Source organism: Oncorhynchus gorbuscha, linkage group LG23, assembly GCF_021184085.1.
Source record: "Oncorhynchus gorbuscha isolate QuinsamMale2020 ecotype Even-year linkage group LG23, OgorEven_v1.0, whole genome shotgun sequence".
Lineage (NCBI taxonomy): Eukaryota > Metazoa > Chordata > Actinopteri > Salmoniformes > Salmonidae > Oncorhynchus > Oncorhynchus gorbuscha.
In genome coordinates, this window is record NC_060195.1 from 69,739,130 (window position 1) to 69,759,356 (window position 20,227).

General features: G+C 51.0%; 1 protein-coding gene across 1 annotated transcript in view; it reads left to right on the plus strand.

The window, feature by feature from the left end:
• Positions 1–2,870: 2,870 nt before the first annotated feature.
• Positions 2,871–20,227, plus strand: part of LOC124011684 (transmembrane protein 47-like) — a 28,163-nt gene continuing 10,806 nt past the window's right edge. Inside the window, exon 1 of the mRNA XM_046325167.1 lies at positions 2,871–3,411. Coding sequence (XP_046181123.1) covers positions 3,186–3,411 — 226 coding nt within the window. The 5' untranslated portion in view covers positions 2,871–3,185. The remainder of the gene's footprint in view (positions 3,412–20,227) is intronic.

A 20,227-nucleotide genomic window follows, 5' to 3' on the forward strand; every position in this document is an offset into this window, starting at 1 on the left:
TTTTATGTTTTGTTTTCTGCTCTGTTTGTCAGTGGTGCTTTTTCCTTTGCTGGAATAAAGACTCTATTTTCTGTTTGTCCTCATTCACCTGCATAACAGTATCTGTGTACTAGAGACCTCATGAATGGTCTGAACCAGTATCTGTGTGCTAGAGACCTCATGAATGGTCTGAACCAGTATCAGTAGGTAAGTATGAGGTGGATTCTATCTGTTTGTCAGTGGTGCTGCAGTAGGTAAGTATGAGGTGGATTCTATCTGTTTGTCAGTGGTGCTGCAGTAGGTAAGTATGAGGTGGATTCTATCTGTTTGTCAGTGGTGCTGCAGTAGGTAAGTATGAGGTGGATTCTATCTGTTTGTCAGTGGTGCTGCAGTAGGTAAGTATGAGGTGGATTCTATCTGTTTGTCAGTGGTGCTGCAGTAGGTAAGTATGAGATGGATTCTATCTGTTTGTCAGTGGTGCTGCAGTAGGTAAGTATGAGGTGGATTCTATCTGTTTGTCAGTGGTGCTGCAGTAGGTAAGTATGAGATGGATTCTATCTGTTTGTCAGTGGTGCTGCAGTAGGTAAGTATGAGGTGGATTCTATCTGTTTGTCAGTGGTGCTGCAGTAGGTAAGTATGAGATGGATTCTATCTGTCAGTGGTGCTGCAGTAGGTAAGTATGAGGTGGATTCTATCTGTTTGTCAGTGGTGCTGCAGTAGGTAAGTATGAGATGGATTCTATCTGTTTGTCAGTGGTGCTGCAGTAGGTAAGTGGCAGTGCTTTATTGGGTCTGCTCCGTCTAGTTCTCTGCTTGTTTATCCAGATGCATTGTGGTCTCCAGGGCTCCGTCTGGTTCTCTGCTTGTTTATCCAGATGCATTGTGGTCTCCAGGGCTCCGTCTGGTTCTCTGCTTGTTTATCCAGATGCATTGTGGTCTCCAGGGCTCCGTCTGGTTCTCTGCTTGTTTATCCAGATGCATTGTGGTCTCCAGGGCTCCGTCTGGTTCTCTGCTTGTTTATCCAGATGCATTGTGGTCTCCAGGGCTCCGTCTGGTTCTCTGCTTGTTTATCCAGATGCATTGTGGTCTCCAGGGCTCCGTCTGGTTCTCTGCTTGTTTATCCAGATGCATTGTGGTCTCCAGGGCTCCGTCTGGTTCTCTGCTTGTTTATCCAGATGCATTGTGGTCTCCAGGGCTCCGTCTGGTTCTCTGCTTGTTTATCCAGATGCATTGTGGTCTCCAGGGCTCCGTCTGGTTCTCTGCTTGTTTATCCAGATGCATTGTGGTCTCCAGGGCTCTGTCTCTATTGATTTATCCTCAAGCCATTAGGTGACTCACTGATGATTCCTTCCCTTAATCCACAGCTATTGCTCTCTCTCTGTGTGTGTGTGTGTGTGTGTGTGTGTGTGTGTGTGTGTGTGTGTGTGTGTGTGTGTGTGTGTGTGTGTGTGTGTGTGTGTGTGTGTGTGTGTGTGTGTGTGTGTGTGTGTGTGTGTGTGTGTGTGTGTGTGTGTGTGTGTGTGTGTGTGTGTGTGTGTGTGTGTGTGTGTGTGTGTATAATGACAATAAGTAAGCTGCAAACCCATTTTGCACCTTTCCTCGGCAGCGGCAGGTCTCGGCAGACAGTCTATTGAAGCAGAAACAGAGCCAGGTAGAGTGAGACTGAGACTGAGACGGCAGGCAGGCAGGCAGGCAGGCAGGCAGGCAGGCAGGCAGGCAGGCAGGCAGGCAGGCAGGCAGGCAGGCAGGCAGGCAGGCAGGCAGGCAGGCAGGCAGGCAGGCAGGCAGGCAGGCAGGCAGGCAGGCAGGCAGGCAGGATATGAGATATGCTAATGCAGGATCCTAATAACTCCCATTATGAGACTGTTCACAGCAGGTGCTGCTGCCTGGCTGTCATGGGAGCCAGGGGAAGAGAGTGAAGAAACTACTGAGAGAAACTTCAAACTCCCAACTCTGGAACAATAGGCAGTTAAAAGTAGACTGGAGACTCACAGTATTCTTAGTGGACCCAGTGTGACAGGACCCAGTGTGACAGGCCTACTTATGTAAATCTGAGGCCCTATTACCATTCTCATGTTAGTAACAAGTTCTATGCAATAGATAGATTTTTGCATATACTGTATATTGGTACATGTAGTGTCTGTCTGTCTGTCTGTCTGTCTGTCTGTCTGTCTGTCTGTCTGTCTGTCTGTCTGTCTGTCTGTCTGTCTGTCTGTCTGTCTGTCTGTCTGTCTGTCTGTCTGTCTGTCTGTCTGTCTGTCTGTCTGTCTGTCTGTCTGTCTGTCTGTCTGTCTGTCTGTCTGTCTGTCTGTCTGTCGGCTGCCTGCCTTTCTGTCAGCTGCCTGTCTGTCGGCTGCCTGTCTGCCTGCCTGCCTTTCTGTCAGCTGCCTGTCTGTCTGTTGGCTGTCTGTCTGTCTGTCTGTGGGCTGCCTGCCTTCTGTCTGTCTGTCTGTCTGTCTGTCTGTCTGTCTGTCTGTCTGTCTGTCTGTCTGTCTGTCTGTCTGTCTGTCTGTCTGTCTGTCTGTCTGTCTGTCTGTCTGTCTGTCTGTCTGTCTGTCTGTCTGTCTGTCTGTCTGTCTGTCTGTCTGTCTGTCTGTCTGTCGGCTGCCTGCCTTTCTGTCAGCTGCCTGTCTGTCTGTTGGCTGCCTGCCAACCTGTTTCTCTGCCTGTTTGTGTGTCTAATTGGAAGTGAGTGCATGTTTATTGCAGTGTCTCTGGGAGTCTTAATGCTGAAGCAGTGACTTTCCTCCCCTGGCTAAAAACAATGGAGTCAGCAGTCTTCAGTCTCTGGCCTGTCAATGGAGTGATTGCAATCACACTCTCACTATCACTGATGCAGAGACACTCACATAGATTTCCCTTGCCAGCTTTCACTTTCTAATTTAAGACCGGCGATTTGTGGAGAGAGAGACTCAAAAAGAACCTGAAGACCCGGTGCATCTTGGAGAGAATTTTCAGGCAGCGAATGTCATTACGTCACTACTGGAACGGAAGAGCCGGTGCGCTGCACTGGCATCATCATCATCATCAGCTACAGCGCAGCGGCAGAGCGGTAGCGGAGGGAGCCCAGACTCTCTCATCTCCACTGACTCCTTTAGATTCTACATGTAAACACGGATCACTGGGGGAATTCTAGAAGCCACAACGCGACATCAGACAGCAGCATAACGCCCTGGCGAGGCTCCCAGTCAGCGGAAACCTGCAACAATGTCTTCGTCTGTTAGCGAGACAGAGGAGGTGCGCGTCTCGGCGCTGACGCCTTTGAAGTTGGTGGGACTGGTGTGCGTGTTCCTGGCGCTGTGCTTAGACGTTGGAGCCGTGATGAGCCCGGCATGGGTGACCGCCGACGACCAGTACTGCTTCTCACTGTGGGAGGCGTGCTGGAAAGCAGCGTCGTCTGAGATCTGGCAGTGCAACAGCACGCTGGAGGCAGGTGGGTGAGAGCCAGTGGCGCGGCCGTCATCTGTAGCCTAACCAACTAATTATAGCGCAGGATTCACCTTGCATTGTTTGTGGTTATTGGTTTCCATTCATACATAGTCTAACCTATGATAATATCGATGCTCTAAAGAGGGAATTGAGAGGCTGGTGTATAGTCTGCATAGGTGCAGTAAGTTGTGCCTTTACGGAGATTCAGTTAAGTCCTGTCGCCATGACAAAGCATCTCTTGTGGGAGTCTCTCTCTCTCTGAGCCCGGTGCTCCTTTCTCCTCCGTCCCTCCGTCATTTGTTTGACGCTGATTTCCACAACCACCTCTCCGCTCCCTGGCCGGCCCACACAGAACGCCTGCTTCTCTTTACGTAGAAGACAGTCTATGTTTGTGCTTTTATTTACTAAGCAGACAGGCTAATTTTAGGATTTGATTTGGATCAGCTACTCTTCCTGGGCTCCAAACAGACCAGAGCAGCTCGAGGACAGAATGACATCTGTTTAAAATCAATGTAGAAATACACAAGTACCTGTGCTGTAAACCACTCAGGACAACCATATGATTTTACATAGACCAATTATTTAGGTCAGGTAGGGGAGGGGCGTTGGGTTGTGAGGTGTTGTTTTAAAGATGTTTTGCTTGGTACATTTTTGATGGAGGGGGGTTCCATGTAACCATGGCTCTATACAATATTGTCTGGTGGGGCAGGCATGTCAGTCAGAACTATATGTTATTTGATGATACAGACAATTTTGTATTTTCATCACAGTAATATTTTATCATAAAAATAAGAAGTGACACAGTCAGTCTTTCATCTACTTTAAGCCAAGTGAGACTGGAATGCATCTTGTTGATATGAGCCCTCTGTTCACTGTGAAGGGTAAGAGGTGCTGCTCTGTTCTGGGCCAGCTGCAGCTCTCCTGTCCTTCTTTACATCTCTCCTGTCCTTCTTTACATCTCTCCTGTCCTTCTTTACATCTCTCCTATGTCCTTCTTTACATCTCTCCTATGTCCTTCTTTACATCTCTCCTGTCCTTCTTTACATCTCTCCTATGTCCTTCTTTACATCTCTCCTGTCCTTCTTTACATCTCTCCTGTCCTTCTTTACATCTCTCCTATGTCCTTCTTTACATCTCTCCTATGTCCTTCTTTACATCTCTCCTGTCCTTCTTTACATCTCTCCCTTCTTTACATCTCTCCTGTCCTTCTTTACATCTCTCCTGTCCTTCTTTACATCTCTCCTGTCCTTCTTTACATCTCTCCTGTCCTTCTTTACATCTCTCCTATGTCCTTCTTTACATCTCTCCTATGTCCTTCTTTACAGCTCTCCTGTCCTTCTTTACATCTCTCCTGTCCTTCTTTACATCTCTCCTGTCCTTCTTTACATCTCTCCTGTCCTTCTTTACATCTCTCCTATGTCCTTCTTTACATCTCTCCTGTCCTTCTTTACATCTCTCCTATGTCCTTCTTTACATCTCTCCTGTCCTTCTTTACATCTCTCCTGTCCTTCTTTACATCTCTCCTGTCCTTCTTTACATCTCTCCTATGTCCTTCTTTACATCTCTCCTATGTCCTTCTTTACATCTCTCCTGTCCTTCTTTACATCTCTCCTGTCCTTCTTTACATCTCTCCTGTCCTTCTTTACATCTCTCCTGTCCTTCTTTACATCTCTCCTATGTCCTTCTTTACATCTCTCCTGTCCTTCTTTACATCTCTCCTGTCCTTCTTTACATCTCTCCTGTCCTTCTTTACATCTCTCCTGTCCTTCTTTACATCTCTCCTATGTCCTTCTTTACATCTCTCCTATGTCCTTCTTTACATCTCTCCTATGTCCTTCTTTACATCTCTCCTATGTCCTTCTTTACATCTCTCCTATGTCCTTCTTTACATCTCTCCTGTCCTTCTTTACATCTCTCCTATGTCCTTCTTTACATCTCTCCTGTCCTTCTTTACATCTCTCCTATGTCCTTCTTTACAGCTCTCCTGTCCTTCTTTACATCTCTCCTGTCCTTCTTTACATCTCTCCTATGTCCTTCTTTACATCTCTCCTGTCCTTCTTTACATCTCTCCTGTCCTTCTTTACATCTCTCCTATGTCCTTCTTTACATCTCTCCTATGTCCTTCTTTACAGCTCTCCTATGTCCTTCTTTACAGCTCTCCCCTGTCCTTCTTTACATCTCTCCTGTCCTTCTTTACATCTCTCCTATGTCCTTCTTTACAGCTCTCCTGTCCTTCTTTACATCTCTCCTGTCCTTCTTTACATCTCTCCTATGTCCTTCTTTACATCTCTCCTATGTCCTTCTTTACAGCTCTCCTATGTCCTTCTTTACATCTCTCCTGTCCTTCTTTACATCTCTCCTATGTCCTTCTTTACAGCTCTCCTGTCCTTCTTTACATCTCTCCTATGTCCATCTTTACATCTCTCCTATGTCCTTCTTTACATCTCTCCTATGTCCATCTTTACATCTCTCCTATGTCCTTCTTTACATCTCTCCTATGTCCATCTTTACATCTCTCCTGTCCTTCTTTACATCTCTCCTGTCCTTCTTTACATCCCTCCTATGTCCTTCTTTACAGCTCTCCTATGTCCTTGTTTGCAGCTCTCCTATGTCCTTATTTACATCTATCCTATGTCCTTCTTTACATCTCTGCTATGTCCTTCTTTACAGCTCTCCTATGTCCTTCTTTTCATCTCCCCTATGTCCTTCTTTACATCCCTCCTATGTCCTTCTTTACTACAGCTCTCCTATGTCCTTCTTTACATCTCTCCTGTCTTTCTTTACAGCTCTCCTATGTCCTTCTTTACAGCTCTCCTATGTCCGTCTTTACAGCTCTCCTATGTCTTTCTTTACATCTCTCCTATGTCTTTCTTTACATCTCTCCTATGTCCTTCTTTACATCTCTCCTATGTCCTTCTTTACATCTCTCCTATGTCCTTCTTTACATCTCTCCTATGTCCTTCTTTACATCTCTCCTGTCTTTCTTTACATCTCTCCTATGTCCTTCTTTACATCTCTCCTATGTCCTTCTTTACATCTCTCCTATGTCCTTCTTTACAGCTCTCCTATGTCCTTCTTTACATCTCTCCTATGTCTTTCTTTACATCTCTCCTATGTCCTTCTTTACATCTCTCCTATGTCCTTCTTTACATCTCTCCTATGTCCTTCTTTACATCTCTCCTATGTCCTTCTTTACATCTCTCCTATGTCCTTCTTTACATCTCTCCTATGTCCTTCTTTACATCTCTCCTATGTCCTTCTTTACATCCCTCCTATGTCCTTCTTTACTACAGCTCTCCTATGTCCTTCTTTACAGCTCTCCTGTCCTTCTTTACATCTCTCCTATGTCCATCTTTACATCTCTCCTATGTCCTTCTTTACATCCCTCCTGTCCTTCTTTACATCCCTCCTATGTCCTTCTTTGCAGCTCTCCTATGTCGTTCTTTACATCTCTCCTGTCTTTCTTTACAGCTCTCCTATGTCCTTCTTTACAGCTCTCCTATGTCCTTCTTTTCATCTCCCCTATGTCCTTCTTTACATCCCTCCTATGTCCTTCTTTACTACAGCTCTCCTATGTCGTTCTTTACATCTCTCCTGTCTTTCTTTACAGCTCTCCTGTCCTTCTTTACATCTCTCCTGTCCTTCTTTACATCTCTCCTATGTCCGTCTTTACAGCTCTCCTATGTCCTTCTTTACAGCTCTCCTATGTCCTTCTTTGCAGCTCTCCTATGTCCGTCTTTACAGCTCTCCTATGTCCTTCTTTACATCTCTCCTTCTTTCTTTACCTTCTTTACATCTCTCCTATGTCTTCTTTACATCTCTCCTGTCTTTCTTTACATTCAGCTCTCCTATGTCCTTCTTTACATCTCTCCTGTCTTCTTTCTTTACAGCTCTCCTCCTTCTTTACATCTCTCCTATGTCCTTCTTTACAGCTCTCCTATGTCCTTCTTTACAGCTCTCCTATGTCCTTCTTTACAGCTCTCCTATGTCCTTCTTTTCATCTCTCCTATGTCCTTCTTTACATCTCTCCTATGTCCTTCTTTACATCTCTCCTATGTCCTTCTTTACTACAGCTCTCCTATGTCCTTCTTTACATCTCTCCTGTCTTTCTTTCTTTACAGCTCTCCCTATGTCCTTCTTTACATCTCTCTATGTCCTTCTTTACATCTCTCCTATGTCCTTCTCTCCTATGTCCATCTTTACATCTCTCCTATGTCCTTCTTTACATCTCTCCTATGTCCTTCTTTACATCTCTCCTATGTCCTTCTTTACATCTCTCCTATGTCCTTCTTTACATCTCTCCTATGTCCTTCTTTACAGCTCTCCTATGTCCTTCTTTACATCTCTCCTATGTCCTTCTTTACATCTCTCCTATGTCCTTCTTTACATCTCTCCTATGTCCTTCTTTACATCTCTCCTATGTCCTTCTTTACATCTCTCCTATGTCCTTCTTTACATCTCTCCTATGTCCTTCTTTACATCTCTCCTATGTCCTTCTTTACATCTCTCCTATGTCCTTCTTTACATCTCTCCTATGTCCTTCTTTACATCTCTCCTATGTCCTTCTTTACATCTCTCCTATGTCCTTCTTTACAGCTCTCCTATGTCCTTCTTTACAGCTCTCCTATGTCCTCCCTTGCATCTCCTGACTACATAACCAGGCCATAGTCCAGATCAAACCAGAGCAGGACTTGTTTGGTTGAATGTGGTGTTAAAAAAAGCAGAGCATCTCGATCAGACAGTCCTCAAATATTTACTTTAAAATATGTATTTTTCTTGCCTCAGCCATGTTCCTCCCACCCCTGTGCCTGGCTTGCAAATTCACCTCCAGGTGAAACAGTTGAGCTTTACGAATCCGTTTATCATCTAAAACTAGAATATGGACAGTTCCAGAACGGCTAGATGACACACGGAGGAACTCTTTGGGGAGGGGGAACCTTATTTGCTCATTAGAGATGAGCTTTGGGAAGCGTGGGATTTTTTCCACGCCAGCTCACCAATCCAGCTGGGGCTTTTTCGTTCCGCTTTTGGTTTCTAGAAATTAGTCTTTGTTGAATTCCCACGTTTGCCCTCTTCCAGACAGCCAGCAGCATAACTTTGAGCAGCAAATTCCCAGTGGGGCAAATGCCTGGAGATGAGTTACTAGGGCAACTGGGTGCTACATTCACACACTTGGTTTAGATCTGATGGGGTCTCCTTTTCCCCAGAGGGCTATGAAGGGCCTGACTGAACCCCTCTTCTGAGCACAGAGTCCTGTCAGGTCACTTTCACAATTATACATTTCCTCTTTTCACATTTGTCTCCATTTCTCAGACATTTTGTATAAATAGTTTATCTAGATTTTATTCCGTTTCTGCAGTTGTTTTATGTTGTTATCTGGTGTAATTTACACATTTTTAGTGCCATATATTATATTTTCAGTCTCGGCTCTAAATGAATATGTTGATGTTCTTGACAGTATATGATGTTTCAAAATTATTCTCATCCACTGAAAGTGCAGCCTGGACTCATCCAGCTGTGTCCTGTGGCAGGCCTCTCCATCTCCCCATCTGTCTGTCTCTCTCCATCTCCATCTCCCCATCTCTCTCCATCTCCATCTCCCCATCTCTGTCTCTCTCCCTCTCCATCTCCCCATCTGTCTGTCTCTCTCCCTCTCCATCTCCCCATCTGTCTGTCTCTCCATCTCCCCATCTGTCTGTCTCTCTCCCTCTCCATCTCCCCATCTCTCTCCATCTCCATCTCCCCATCTCTCTCCATCTCCATCTCCCCATCTGTCTGTCTCTCTCCCTCTCCATCTCCCCATCTGTCTGTCTCTCTCCCTCTCCATCTCCCCATCTGTCTGTCTCTCTCCCTCTCCATCTCCCCATCTCTCTCCATCTCCATCTCCCCATCTGTCTGTCTCTCTCCCTCTCCATCTCCCCATCTCTCTCCCTCTCCATCTCCCCATCTCTCTCCATCTCCATCTCCCCATCTGTCTGTCTCTCTCCCTCTCCATCTCCCCATCTCTCTCCATCTCCATCTCCCCATCTGTCTGTCTCTCTCCCTCTCCATCTCCCCATCTCTCTCCATCTCCATCTCCCCATCTGTCTGTCTCTCTCCCTCTCCATCTCCATCTCTCCCCTCTCCATCTCCCCATCTGTCTCTCCTCTCCCATCTCCCCATCTGTCTGTCTCTCTCCCTCTCCATCTCCCCATCTCTCTGTCTCTCTCCCTCTCCATCTCCCCATCTGTCTGTCTCTCTCCCTCTCCATCTCCCCATCTCTCTGTCTCTCTCCCTCTCCATCTCCCCATCTGTCTGTCTCTCTCCCTCTCCATCTCCCCATCTCTCTCCATCTGTCTGTCTCTCTCCATCTCCATCTCCCCATCTCTCTCCATCTCCATCTCCCCATCTGTCTGTCTCTCTCCATCTCCATCTCCCCATCTCTCTCCCTCTCCATCTCCCCATCTGTCTGTCTCTCTCCATCTCCATCTCCCCATCTCTCTCCATCTCCATCTCCCCATCTCTCTCCATCTGTCTGTCTCTCTCCCTCTCCATCTCCCCATCTCTCTCCATCTGTCTGTCTCTCTCCATCTCCATCTCCCCATCTCTCTCCATCTCCATCTCCCCATCTGTCTGTCTCTCTCCATCTCCATCTCCCCATCTCTCTCCCTCTCCATCTCCCCATCTGTCTGTCTCTCTCCATCTCCATCTCCCCATCTCTCTCCATCTCCATCTCCCCATCTGTCTGTCTCTCATCCCTCTCCTCTCCATCTCCCCATCTCCATCTCCCCATCTCTCTCCATCTCCATCTCCCCATCTGTCTGTCTCTCTCCATCTCCATCTCCCCATCTCTCTCCATCTCCATCTCCCCATCTCTCTGTCTCTCTCCCTCTCCCTCTCCATCTCCCCATCTCCATCTCCCCATCTCTCTCCATCTCCCCATCTCTCTCCATCTCCCCATCTCTGTCTCTCTCCATCTCCCCATCTCTCTCCATCTCCATCTCCCCATCTCTCTGTCTCTCCCTCTCCATCTCCCCATCTCTCTCCCTCTCCCTCTCCATCTCCCCATCTCCATCTCCCCATCTCTCTCCATCTCCCCATCTCTCTCCATCTCCATCTCCCCATCTCTCTGTCTCTCTCCCTCTCCCTCTCCATCTCCCCATCTCCATCTTCCCATCTCTCTCCATCTCCCCATCTCTCTCCATCTCCATCTCCCCATCTCTCTGTCTCTCTCCATCTCCCCATCTCTCTCCATCTCCATCTCCCCATCTCTCTGTCTCTCTCCCTCTCCCTCTCCCCATATCTCTCCCTCTCCCTCTCCCTCTCCATCTCCCCATCTGTCTGTCTCTCTCCATCTACATCTCCCCATCTCTCTGTCTCTCTCCCTCTCCATCTCCCAATCTCTCTGTCTCTCTCCATCTCCATCTCCCCATCTCTCTGTCTCTCTCCCTCTCCCTCTCCCTCTCCCCATCACCATCTCCCCATCTCTCTCCATCTCCCCATCTCTCTCCATCTCCATCTCCCCATCTGTCTGTCTCTCTCCATCTCCATCTCCCCATCTCTCTGTCTCTCTCCCTCTCCATCTCCCCATCTCCATCTTCCCATCTCTCTCCATCTCCCCATCTCTCTCCATCTCCATCTCCCCATCTCTCTGTCTCTCTCCATCTCCCCATCTCTCTCCATCTCCATCTCCCCATCTCTCTGTCTCTCTCCCTCTCCCTCTCCCCATATCTCTCCCTCTCCCTCTCCCTCTCCATCTCCCCATCTGTCTGTCTCTCTCCATCTACATCTCCCCATCTCTCTGTCTCTCTCCCTCTCCATCTCCCAATCTCTCTGTCTCTCTCCATCTCCATCTCCCCATCTCTCTGTCTCTCTCCCTCTCCCTCTCCCCACCATCTCCCCATCTCTCTCCATCTCCCCATCTCTCTCCATCTCCATCTCCCCATCTGTCTGTCTCTCTCCATCTCCATCTCCCCATCTCTCTGTCTCTCTCCCTCTCCATCTCCCCATTTCTCTGTCTCTCTCCCTCTCCATCTCCCCATTTCTCTGTCTCTCTCCCTCTCCCTCTACCCATATCTCTCCCTCTCCTCTCCATCTCCCCATCTCTCTGTCTCTCTCCCTCTCCCATCTCCCCATCTCTCTGTCTCTCTCCCTCTCCCTACCCATATCTCTCCCTCTCCCTCTCCATCTCCCCATCTCCCCCTCTCCATCTCCCCATCTCTCTCCATCTCCATCTCCCCATCTGTCTGTCTCTCTCCCTCTCCATCTCCCCATCTCTCTGTCTCTCTCCCTCTCCATCTCCCCATCTGTCTGTCTCTCTCCCTCTCCATCTCCCCATCTCTCTGTCTCTCTCCCTCTCCATCTCCCCATCTGTCTGTCTCTCTCCCTCTCCATCTCCCCATCTCTCTCTGTCTGTCTCTCTCCATCTCCATCTCCCCATCTCTCTCCATCTCCATCTCCCCATCTGTCTGTCTCTCTCCATCTCCATCTCCCCATCTCTCTCCCTCTCCATCTCCCCATCTGTCTGTCTCTCTCCATCTCCATCTCCCCATCTCTCTCCATCTCCATCTCCCCATCTCTCTCCATCTGTCTGTCTCTCTCCCTCTCCATCTCCCCATCTCTCTCCATCTGTCTGTCTCTCTCCATCTCCATCTCCCCATCTCTCTCCATCTCCATCTCCCCATCTGTCTGTCTCTCTCCATCTCCATCTCCCCATCTCTCTCCCTCTCCATCTCCCCATCTGTCTGTCTCTCTCCATCTCCATCTCCCCATCTCTCTCCATCTCCATCTCCCCATCTGTCTGTCTCTCTCCCTCTCCATCTCCGCATCTCTCTCCCTCTCCATCTCCCCATCTGTCTGTCTCTCTCCATCTCCATCTCCCCATCTCTCTCCATCTCCATCTCCCCATCTCTCTGTCTCTCTCCTCCCTCTCCATCTCCCCATCTCCATCTCCCCATCTCTCTCCATCTCCCCATCTCCTCCATCTCCCCATCTCTCTCTCTCTCTCCATCTCCCCATCTCTCTCCATCTCCATCTCCCCATCTCTCTGTCTCTCCCTCTCCATCTCCCCATCTCTCTCCCTCTCCATCTCCCCATCTCTCTCCATCTCCCCATCTCTCTCCATCTCCATCTCCCCATCTCTCTGTCTCTCTCCCTCTCCCTCTCCATCTCCATCTTCCCATCTCTCTCCATCTCCCCATCTCTCTCCATCTCCATCTTCCCATCTCTCTCCATCTCCCCATCTCTCTCCATCTCCATCTCCCCATCTCTCTGTCTCTCTCCATCTCCCCATCTCTCTCCATCTCCATCTCCCCATCTCTCTGTCTCTCTCCCTCTCCCTCTCCCCATATCTCTCCCTCTCCCTCTCCCTCTCCATCTCCCCATCTGTCTGTCTCTCTCCATCTACATCTCCCCATCTCTCTGTCTCTCTCCTCTCCATCTCCCCATCTCTCTGTCTCTCTCCCTCTCCCTCTCCCTCTCTCCCATCACCATCTCCCCATCTCCCTTTCCATCTCCCCATCTCTCTCCATCTCCATCTCCCCATCTGTCTGTCTCTCTCCATCTCCATCTCCCCATCTGTCTGTCTCTCTCCCTCTCCATCTCCCCATTTCTCTGTCTCTCTCCCTCTCCATCTCCCCATCTCTCTGTCTCTCTCCCTCTCCCTCTACCCATATCTCTCCCTCCCCTCTCCATCTCCCCATCTCTCTGTCTCTCCCTCTCCCTCTCCATCTCCCCATCTCTCTGTCTCTCTCCCTCTCCCTCTACCCATATCTCTCCCTCTCCCTCTCCATCTCCCCATCTCCCCCCTCTCCATCTGTCTCTCTCCCTCTCCATCTCCCCATCTGTCTGTCTCTCTCCCTCTCCATCTCCCCATCTCTCCCATCTCCATCTCCCCATCTGTCTGTCTCTCTCCCTCTCCATCTCCCCATCTCTCTCCATCTCCATCTCCCCATCTGTCTGTCTCTCTCCCTCTCCATCTCCCCATCTCTCTCCCTCTCCATCTCCCCATCTGTCTGTCTCTCTCCCTCTCCATCTCCCCATCTCTCTGTCTCTCTCCCTCTCCATCTCCCCATCTGTCTGTCTCTCTCCCTCTCCATCTCCCCATCTCTCTCCATCTGTCTGTCTCTCTCCATCTCTCCCCATCTCTCTCCATCTCCATCTCCCCATCTGTCTGTCTCTCTCCATCTCCATCTCCCCATCTCTCTCCCTCTCCATCTCCCCATCTGTCTGTCTCTCTCCATCTCCATCTCCCCATCTCTCTCCATCTCCATCTCCCCATCTCTCTCCATCTGTCTGTCTCTCTCCCTCTCCATCTCCCCATCTCTCTCCATCTGTCTGTCTCTCTCCATCTCCATCTCCCCATCTCTCTCCATCTCCATCTCCCCATCTGTCTGTCTCTCTCCATCTCCATCTCCCCATCTCTCTCCCTCTCCATCTCCCCATCTGTCTGTCTCTCTCCATCTCCATCTCCCCATCTCTCTCCATCTCCATCTCCCCATCTGTCTGTCTCTCTCCCTCTCCCTCTCCATCTCCCCATCTCCATCTCCCCATTTCTCTCCATCTCCATCTCCCCATCTGTCTGTCTCTCTCCATCTCCATCTCCCCATCTCTCTCCCTCTCCATCTCCCCATCTGTCTGTCTCTCTCCATCTCCATCTCCCCATCTCTCTCCATCTCCATCTCCCCATCTCTCTGTCTCTCTCCCTCTCCCTCTCCATCTCCCCATCTCCATCTCCCCATCTCTCTCCATCTCCCCATCTCTCTCCATCTCCCCATCTCTGTCTCTCTCCATCTCCCCATCTCTCTCCATCTCCATCTCCCCATCTCTCTGTCTCCCCATCTCCATCTCCCCATCTCTCTCCATCTCCCCATCTCTCTCCATCTCCATCTCCCCATCTCTCTGTCTCTCTCCCTCTCCCTCTCCATCTCCCCATCTCCATCTTCCCCATCTCTCTCCATCTCCCCATCTCTCTCCATCTCCATCTCCCCATCTCTCTGTCTCTCTCCATCTCCCCATCTCCCCATCTCCATCTCCCCATCTCTCTGTCTCTCTCCCTCTCCCTCTCCCCATCTCTCTCCCTCTCCCTCTCCCTCTCCATCTCCCCATCTGTCTGTCTCTCTCCATCTACATCTCCCCATCTCTCTGTCTCTCTCCCTCTCCATCTCCCAATCTCTCTGTCTCTCTCCATCTCCATCTCCCCATCTCTCTGTCTCTCTCCCTCTCCCTCTCCCTCTCCCCCATCATCTCCCCATCTCTCTCCATCTCCCCATCTCTCTCCATCTCCATCTCCCCATCTGTCTGTCTCTCTCCATCTCCATCTCCCCATCTCTCTGTCTCTCTCCCTCTCCCCTCTCCCCATCACCATCTCCCCATCTCTCTCCATCTCCCCATCTCTCTCCATCTCCATCTCCCCATCTGTCTGTCTCTCTCCATCTCCATCTCCCCATCTCTCTGTCTCTCTCCCTCTCCATCTCCCCATTTCTCTGTCTCTCTCCCTCTCCATCTCCCCATTTCTCTGTCTCTCTCCCTCTCCCTCTACCCATCTCTCCCTCTCCCTCTCCATCTCCCCATCTCTCTGTCTCTCTCCCTCTCCCTCTCCATCTCCCCATCTCTCTGTCTCTCCCCTCTCCCTCTACCCATATCTCTCCCTCTCCCTCTCCATCTCCCCATCTCCCTGTCTCTCTCCCTCTCCCTCTACCCATATCACTCCCTCTCCCTCTCCATCTCCCAATCTCTCTGTCTCTCTCCCTCTCCCTCTACCCATATCTCTCCCTCTCCATCTCCCCATCTCTCTGTCTCTCTCCCTCTCCATCTCCCCATCTCTCTGTCTCTCACTCTCCATCTCCCCATCTCTCTGTCTCTCTCCCTCTCCATCTCCTCATCTCTCTCTCCCTCTCCATCTCCCCATCTCTCTGTCTCTCTCCCTCTCCATCTCCACATCTCTCTGTCTCTCTCCCTCTCCCTCTCCATCTCCCCACCTCTCTCTCCCTCTCCATCTCCCCATCTCTCTGTCTCTCTCCCTCTCCATCTCCCCATCTCTCTGTCTCTCTCCCTCTCCATCTCCCCATCTCTCTCTCCCTCTCCATCTCCCCATCTCTCTGTCTCTCTCCCTCTCCATCTCCCCATCTCTCTGTCTCTCTCCCTCTCCATCTCCCCATCTCTCTGTCTCTCTCCTCTCCATCTCCCCATCTCTCTGTCTCTCTCCCTCTCCATCTCCCCATCTCTCTGTCTCTCTCCCTCTCCATCTCCCCATCTCTCTGTCTCTCTCCATCTCCATCTCCCCATCTCTCTGTCTCTCCCTCTCCCTCTCCCATCATCTCCCCATCTCCATCTGTCTCTCTATCTCTCTCCATCTCCCCATCTCCCTGTCTCTCTCTCTCCATCTCCCCATCTCTCTGTCTCTCTCCCTCTCCATCTCCCCATCTCTCTCTCCCTCTCCATCTCCCCATCTCTCTGTCTCTCTCCCTCTCCATCTCCCCATCTCTCTGTCTCTCCCTCTCCCTCCATCTCCCCATCTCCATCTCTCCATCTCTCTCCATCTGTCATCTCTCTCCTCTCCATCTCCCCATCTCTCTGTCTCTCTCCATCTCCATCTCCCCATCTCTCTGTCTCTCTCCCTCTCCATCTCCCCATCTCTCTGTCTCTCTCCCTCTCCATCTCCCCATCTCTCTGTCTCTCTCCCTCTCCCTCCCCATCTCCATCTCCCCATCTCCCCATCTCTGTCTCTCTCCCTCTCCATCTCCCCATCTCTCTCCCTCTCCATCTCCCCATCTCTCTGTCTCTCTCCTCTCCATCTCCCCATCTCTCTGTCTCTCTCCCTCTCCATCTCCCCATCTCTCTGTCTCTCTCCCTCTCCATCTCCCCATCTCTCTGTCTCTCTCCTCTCTCTCTCCCTCTCCATCTCCCCATCTCTCTGTCTCTCTCCCTCTCCATCTCCCCATCTCTCTGTCTCTCCCTCTCCATCTCCCCATCTCTCTGTCTCTCTCCCTCTCCATCTCCCCATCTCTCTGTCTCTCACTCTCCATCTCCCCATTTCTTTGTCTCTCTCCATCTCCATCTCCCCATTTCTCTGTCTCTCTCCCTCTCCCTCTACCCATATCTCTCCCTCTCCCTCTCCATCTCCCCATCTCTCTATCTCTCTCCCTCTCCCTCTACCCATATCACTCCCTCTCCATCTCCCCATCTCTCTGTCTCTCTCCCTCTCCATCTCCCCATCTCTCTCTCCCTCTCCATCTCCCCATCTCTCTGTCTCTCTCCCTCTCCCTCTCCATCTCCCCATCTCTCTCCATCTCCATCTCCCCATCTCTCTGTCTCTCTCCATCTCCATCTCCCCATCTCTCTGTCTCTCTCCCTCTCCATCTCCCCATTTCTCTGTCTCTCTCCCTCTCCATCTCCCCATTTCTCTGTCTCTCTCCCTCTCCCTCTACCCATATCTCTCCCTCTCCCTCTCCATCTCCCCATCTCTCTGTCTCTCTCCCTCTCCCTCTCCATCTCCCCATCTCTCTGTCTCTCTCCCTCTCCCTCTACCCATATCTCTCCCTCTCCCTCTCCATCTCCCCATCTCTCTGTCTCTCTCCCTCTCCCTCTACCCATATCTCTCCCTCTCCATCTCCCCATCTCTCTGTCTCTCTCCCTCTCCATCTCCCCATCTCTCTGTCTCTCTCCCTCTCCATCTCCCCATCTCTCTGTCTCTCTCCCTCCCACCCATCTCCCCTCTCCATCTCCCCATCTGTCTCTCTCCCTCTCCCTCCACCCATATCTCTCCCTCTCCATCTCCCCATCTCTCTGTCTCTCTCCCTCTCCCTCTACCCATATCTCCCTCTCCCTCTCCATCTCCCCATCTCTCTGTCTCTCTCCCTCTCCATCTCCCCATCTCTCTCCCCTCTCCCTCTCCATCTCCCCATCTCTCTGTCTCTCTCCCTCTCCATCTCCCCATCTCTCTGTCTCATCTCTCTCTGTCTCTCCTCTCCATCTCCCCATCTCTCTGTCTCTCTCCCTCTCCATCTCCCCATCTCTCTGTCTCTCACTCTCCATCTCCCCATCTCTCTGTCTCTCTCCTCTCCATCTCCCTCCTCATCTCTCTGTCTCCATCTCCCCATCTCCATCTCCCCATCTCTCTGTCTCTCTCCCTCTCCTCTCCATCTCCCCATCTCTTTCTCCCTCTCCATCTCCCCCATCTCTCTGTCTCTCTCCCTCTCCATCTCCCCATCTCTCTGTCTCTCTCCTCTCCATCTCCCCATCTCTCTGTCTCTCTCCCTCTCCCTCTCCATCTCCTCATCTCTCTCCCCCTCTCCATCTCCCCATCTCTCTATCTCTCCTCCCCATCTCTCTGTCTCTCTCCCTCTCCCTCTCCATCTCCCCATCTCTCTGTCTCTCTCCTCTCCATCTCCCCATCTCTCTGTCTCTCTCCCTCTCCCTCTCCATCTCCCCATCTCTTTCTCCCTCTCCATCTCCCCATCTCTCTGTCTCTCTACCTCTCCATCTCCCCATCTCTCTGTCTCTCTCCCTCCCTCTCCCCATCTCCCTCCCATCTCCCCATCTCTCTGTCTCTCTCCCTCTCCCATCTACCCATCTCTCCCTCTCCATCTCCCCATCTCTCTGTCTCTCTCCCTCTCCATCTCCCCATCTCTCTGTCTCTCTCCCTCTCCATCTCCCCATCTCTCTGTCTCCATCTCCCCATCTCTCTGTCTCTCTCCCTCTCCCTCTCCCATATCTCTCCCTCTCCATCTCCCCATCTCTCTGTCTCTCTCCCTCTCCATCTCCCCATCTCTCTGTCTCTCCCTCTCCATCTCCCCATCTCTCTGTCTCTCTCCTCTCCATCTCCCCATCTCTCTGTCTCTCACTCTCCATCTCCCCATTTCTTTGTCTCTCTCCATCTCCATCTCCCCATTTCTCTGTCTCTCTCCCTCTCCATCTCCCCATATCTCTCCCTCTCCCTCTCCATCTCCCCATCTCTCCATCTCTCTCCCTCTCCCTCTCCCTATCTCCCTCTCCCATCTCCCCATCTCACTCTCTCTCCCTCTCCATCTCCCCATCTCTCTGTCTCTCTCCCTCTCCATCTCCCCATCTCTCTCTCTCTCCATCTCCCCATCTCTCTGTCTCTCTACCTCTCCATCTCCCCATCTCTCTGTCTCTCTCCCTCTCCTCTCCATCTCCCCATCACTCTCCCCATCTCTCTCTCCATCTCCCCATCTCTCTCCATCTCCATCTCCCCATCTCTCTGTCTCTCTCCATCTCCATCTCCCCATCTCTCTGTCTCTCTCCCTCTCCATCTCCCCATTTCTCTGTCTCTCTCCCTCTCCATCTCCCCATTTCTCTGTCTCTCTCCCTCTCCCTCTCCCCATATCTCTGTCTCTCCCTCTCCATCTCCCCATCTCTCTGTCTCTCTCCCTCTCCCTCTCCATCTCCCCATCTCTCTGTCTCTCTCCCTCTCCCTCTACCCATATCACTCCCTCTCCATCTCCCCATCTCTCTGTCTCTCTCCCTCTCCCTCTACCCATATCTCTCCCTCTCCATCTCCCCATCTCTCTGTCTCTCTCCCTCTCCATCTCCCCATCTCTCTGTCTCTCTCCCTCTCCCTCTACCCATATCACTCCCTCTCCATCTCCCCATCTCTCTGTCTCTCTCCCTCTCCATCTCCCATATCTCTCTCTCTCCCTCTCCCCATCTCTCTGTCTCTCTCTCTCCCTCTCCCATATCTCTCCCTCTCCCTCTCCATCTCCCCATCTCTCTGTCTCTCTCCCTCTCCATCTCCCCATCTCTCTCTGTCCTCTCCCTCTCCATCTCCCCATCTCTCTGTCTCTCTCCCTCTCCATCTCCCCATCTCTCTGTCTCTCTCCCTCTCCATCTCCCCATCTCTCTGTCTCTCCCCTCTCCATCTCCCCATCTCTCTGTCTCTCTCCCTCTCCATCTCCCCCCCATCTCTCTGTCTCCCTCTCCATCTCCCCATCTCTCTGTCTCTCTCCCTCTCCATCTCCATCTCCTCATCTCTCTCCCCTCTCCATCTCCCCATCTCTCTGTCTCTCTCCCCCCATCTCCCTGTCTCTCTCTCCTCTCCCTCTCCATCTCCCCATCTCTTTCTCCCTCTCCATCTCCCCATCTCTCTGTCTCTCTACCTCTCCATCTCCCCATTTCTCTGTCTCTCTCCCTCTCCATCTCCCCATCTCTCTGTCTCTCTCCCTCTCCATCTCCCCATCTCTCTGTCTCTCTCCCTCTCCATCTCCCCATCTCTCTGTCTCTCTCCCTCTCCATCTCCCAATCTCTCTGTCTCTCTCCCTCTCCATCTCTCCCCATCTCTCTGTCTCTCCCTCTCTCCATCTCCCCATCTCTCTGTCTCTCTCCCTCTCCATCTCCCCATCTCTCTGTCTCTCTCCCTCTCCATCTCCCCATTTCTCTGTCTCTCCCTCTCCATCCCCCCATCTCTCTGTCTCTCTCCATCTCCATCTCCCCATCTCTCTGTCTCTCTCCCTCTCCATCTCCCCATCTCTCTGTCTCTCCCTCTCCATCTCCCCATCTCTCTGTCTCTCACTCTCCATCTCCCCATTTCTCTGTCTCTCTCCCTCTCCATCTCCCCATCTCTCTGTCTCTCTCCCTCCCCATCTCTCTGTCTCTCTCCCTCTCCATCTCCCCATCTCTCTGTCTCTCTGTCTCTCTCCCTCTCCCCATCTCTCTGTCTCTCCCTCTCCATCTCCCCATTTCTCTGTCTCTCTCCCTCTCCATCTCTCCATTTCTCTGTCTCTCTCCCTCTCCATCTCCCCATCTCTCTGTCTCTCTCCCTCTCCATCTCCCCAATTCTCTGTCTCTCTCCCTCTCCATCTCCCCATCTCTCTGTCTCTCTCCCT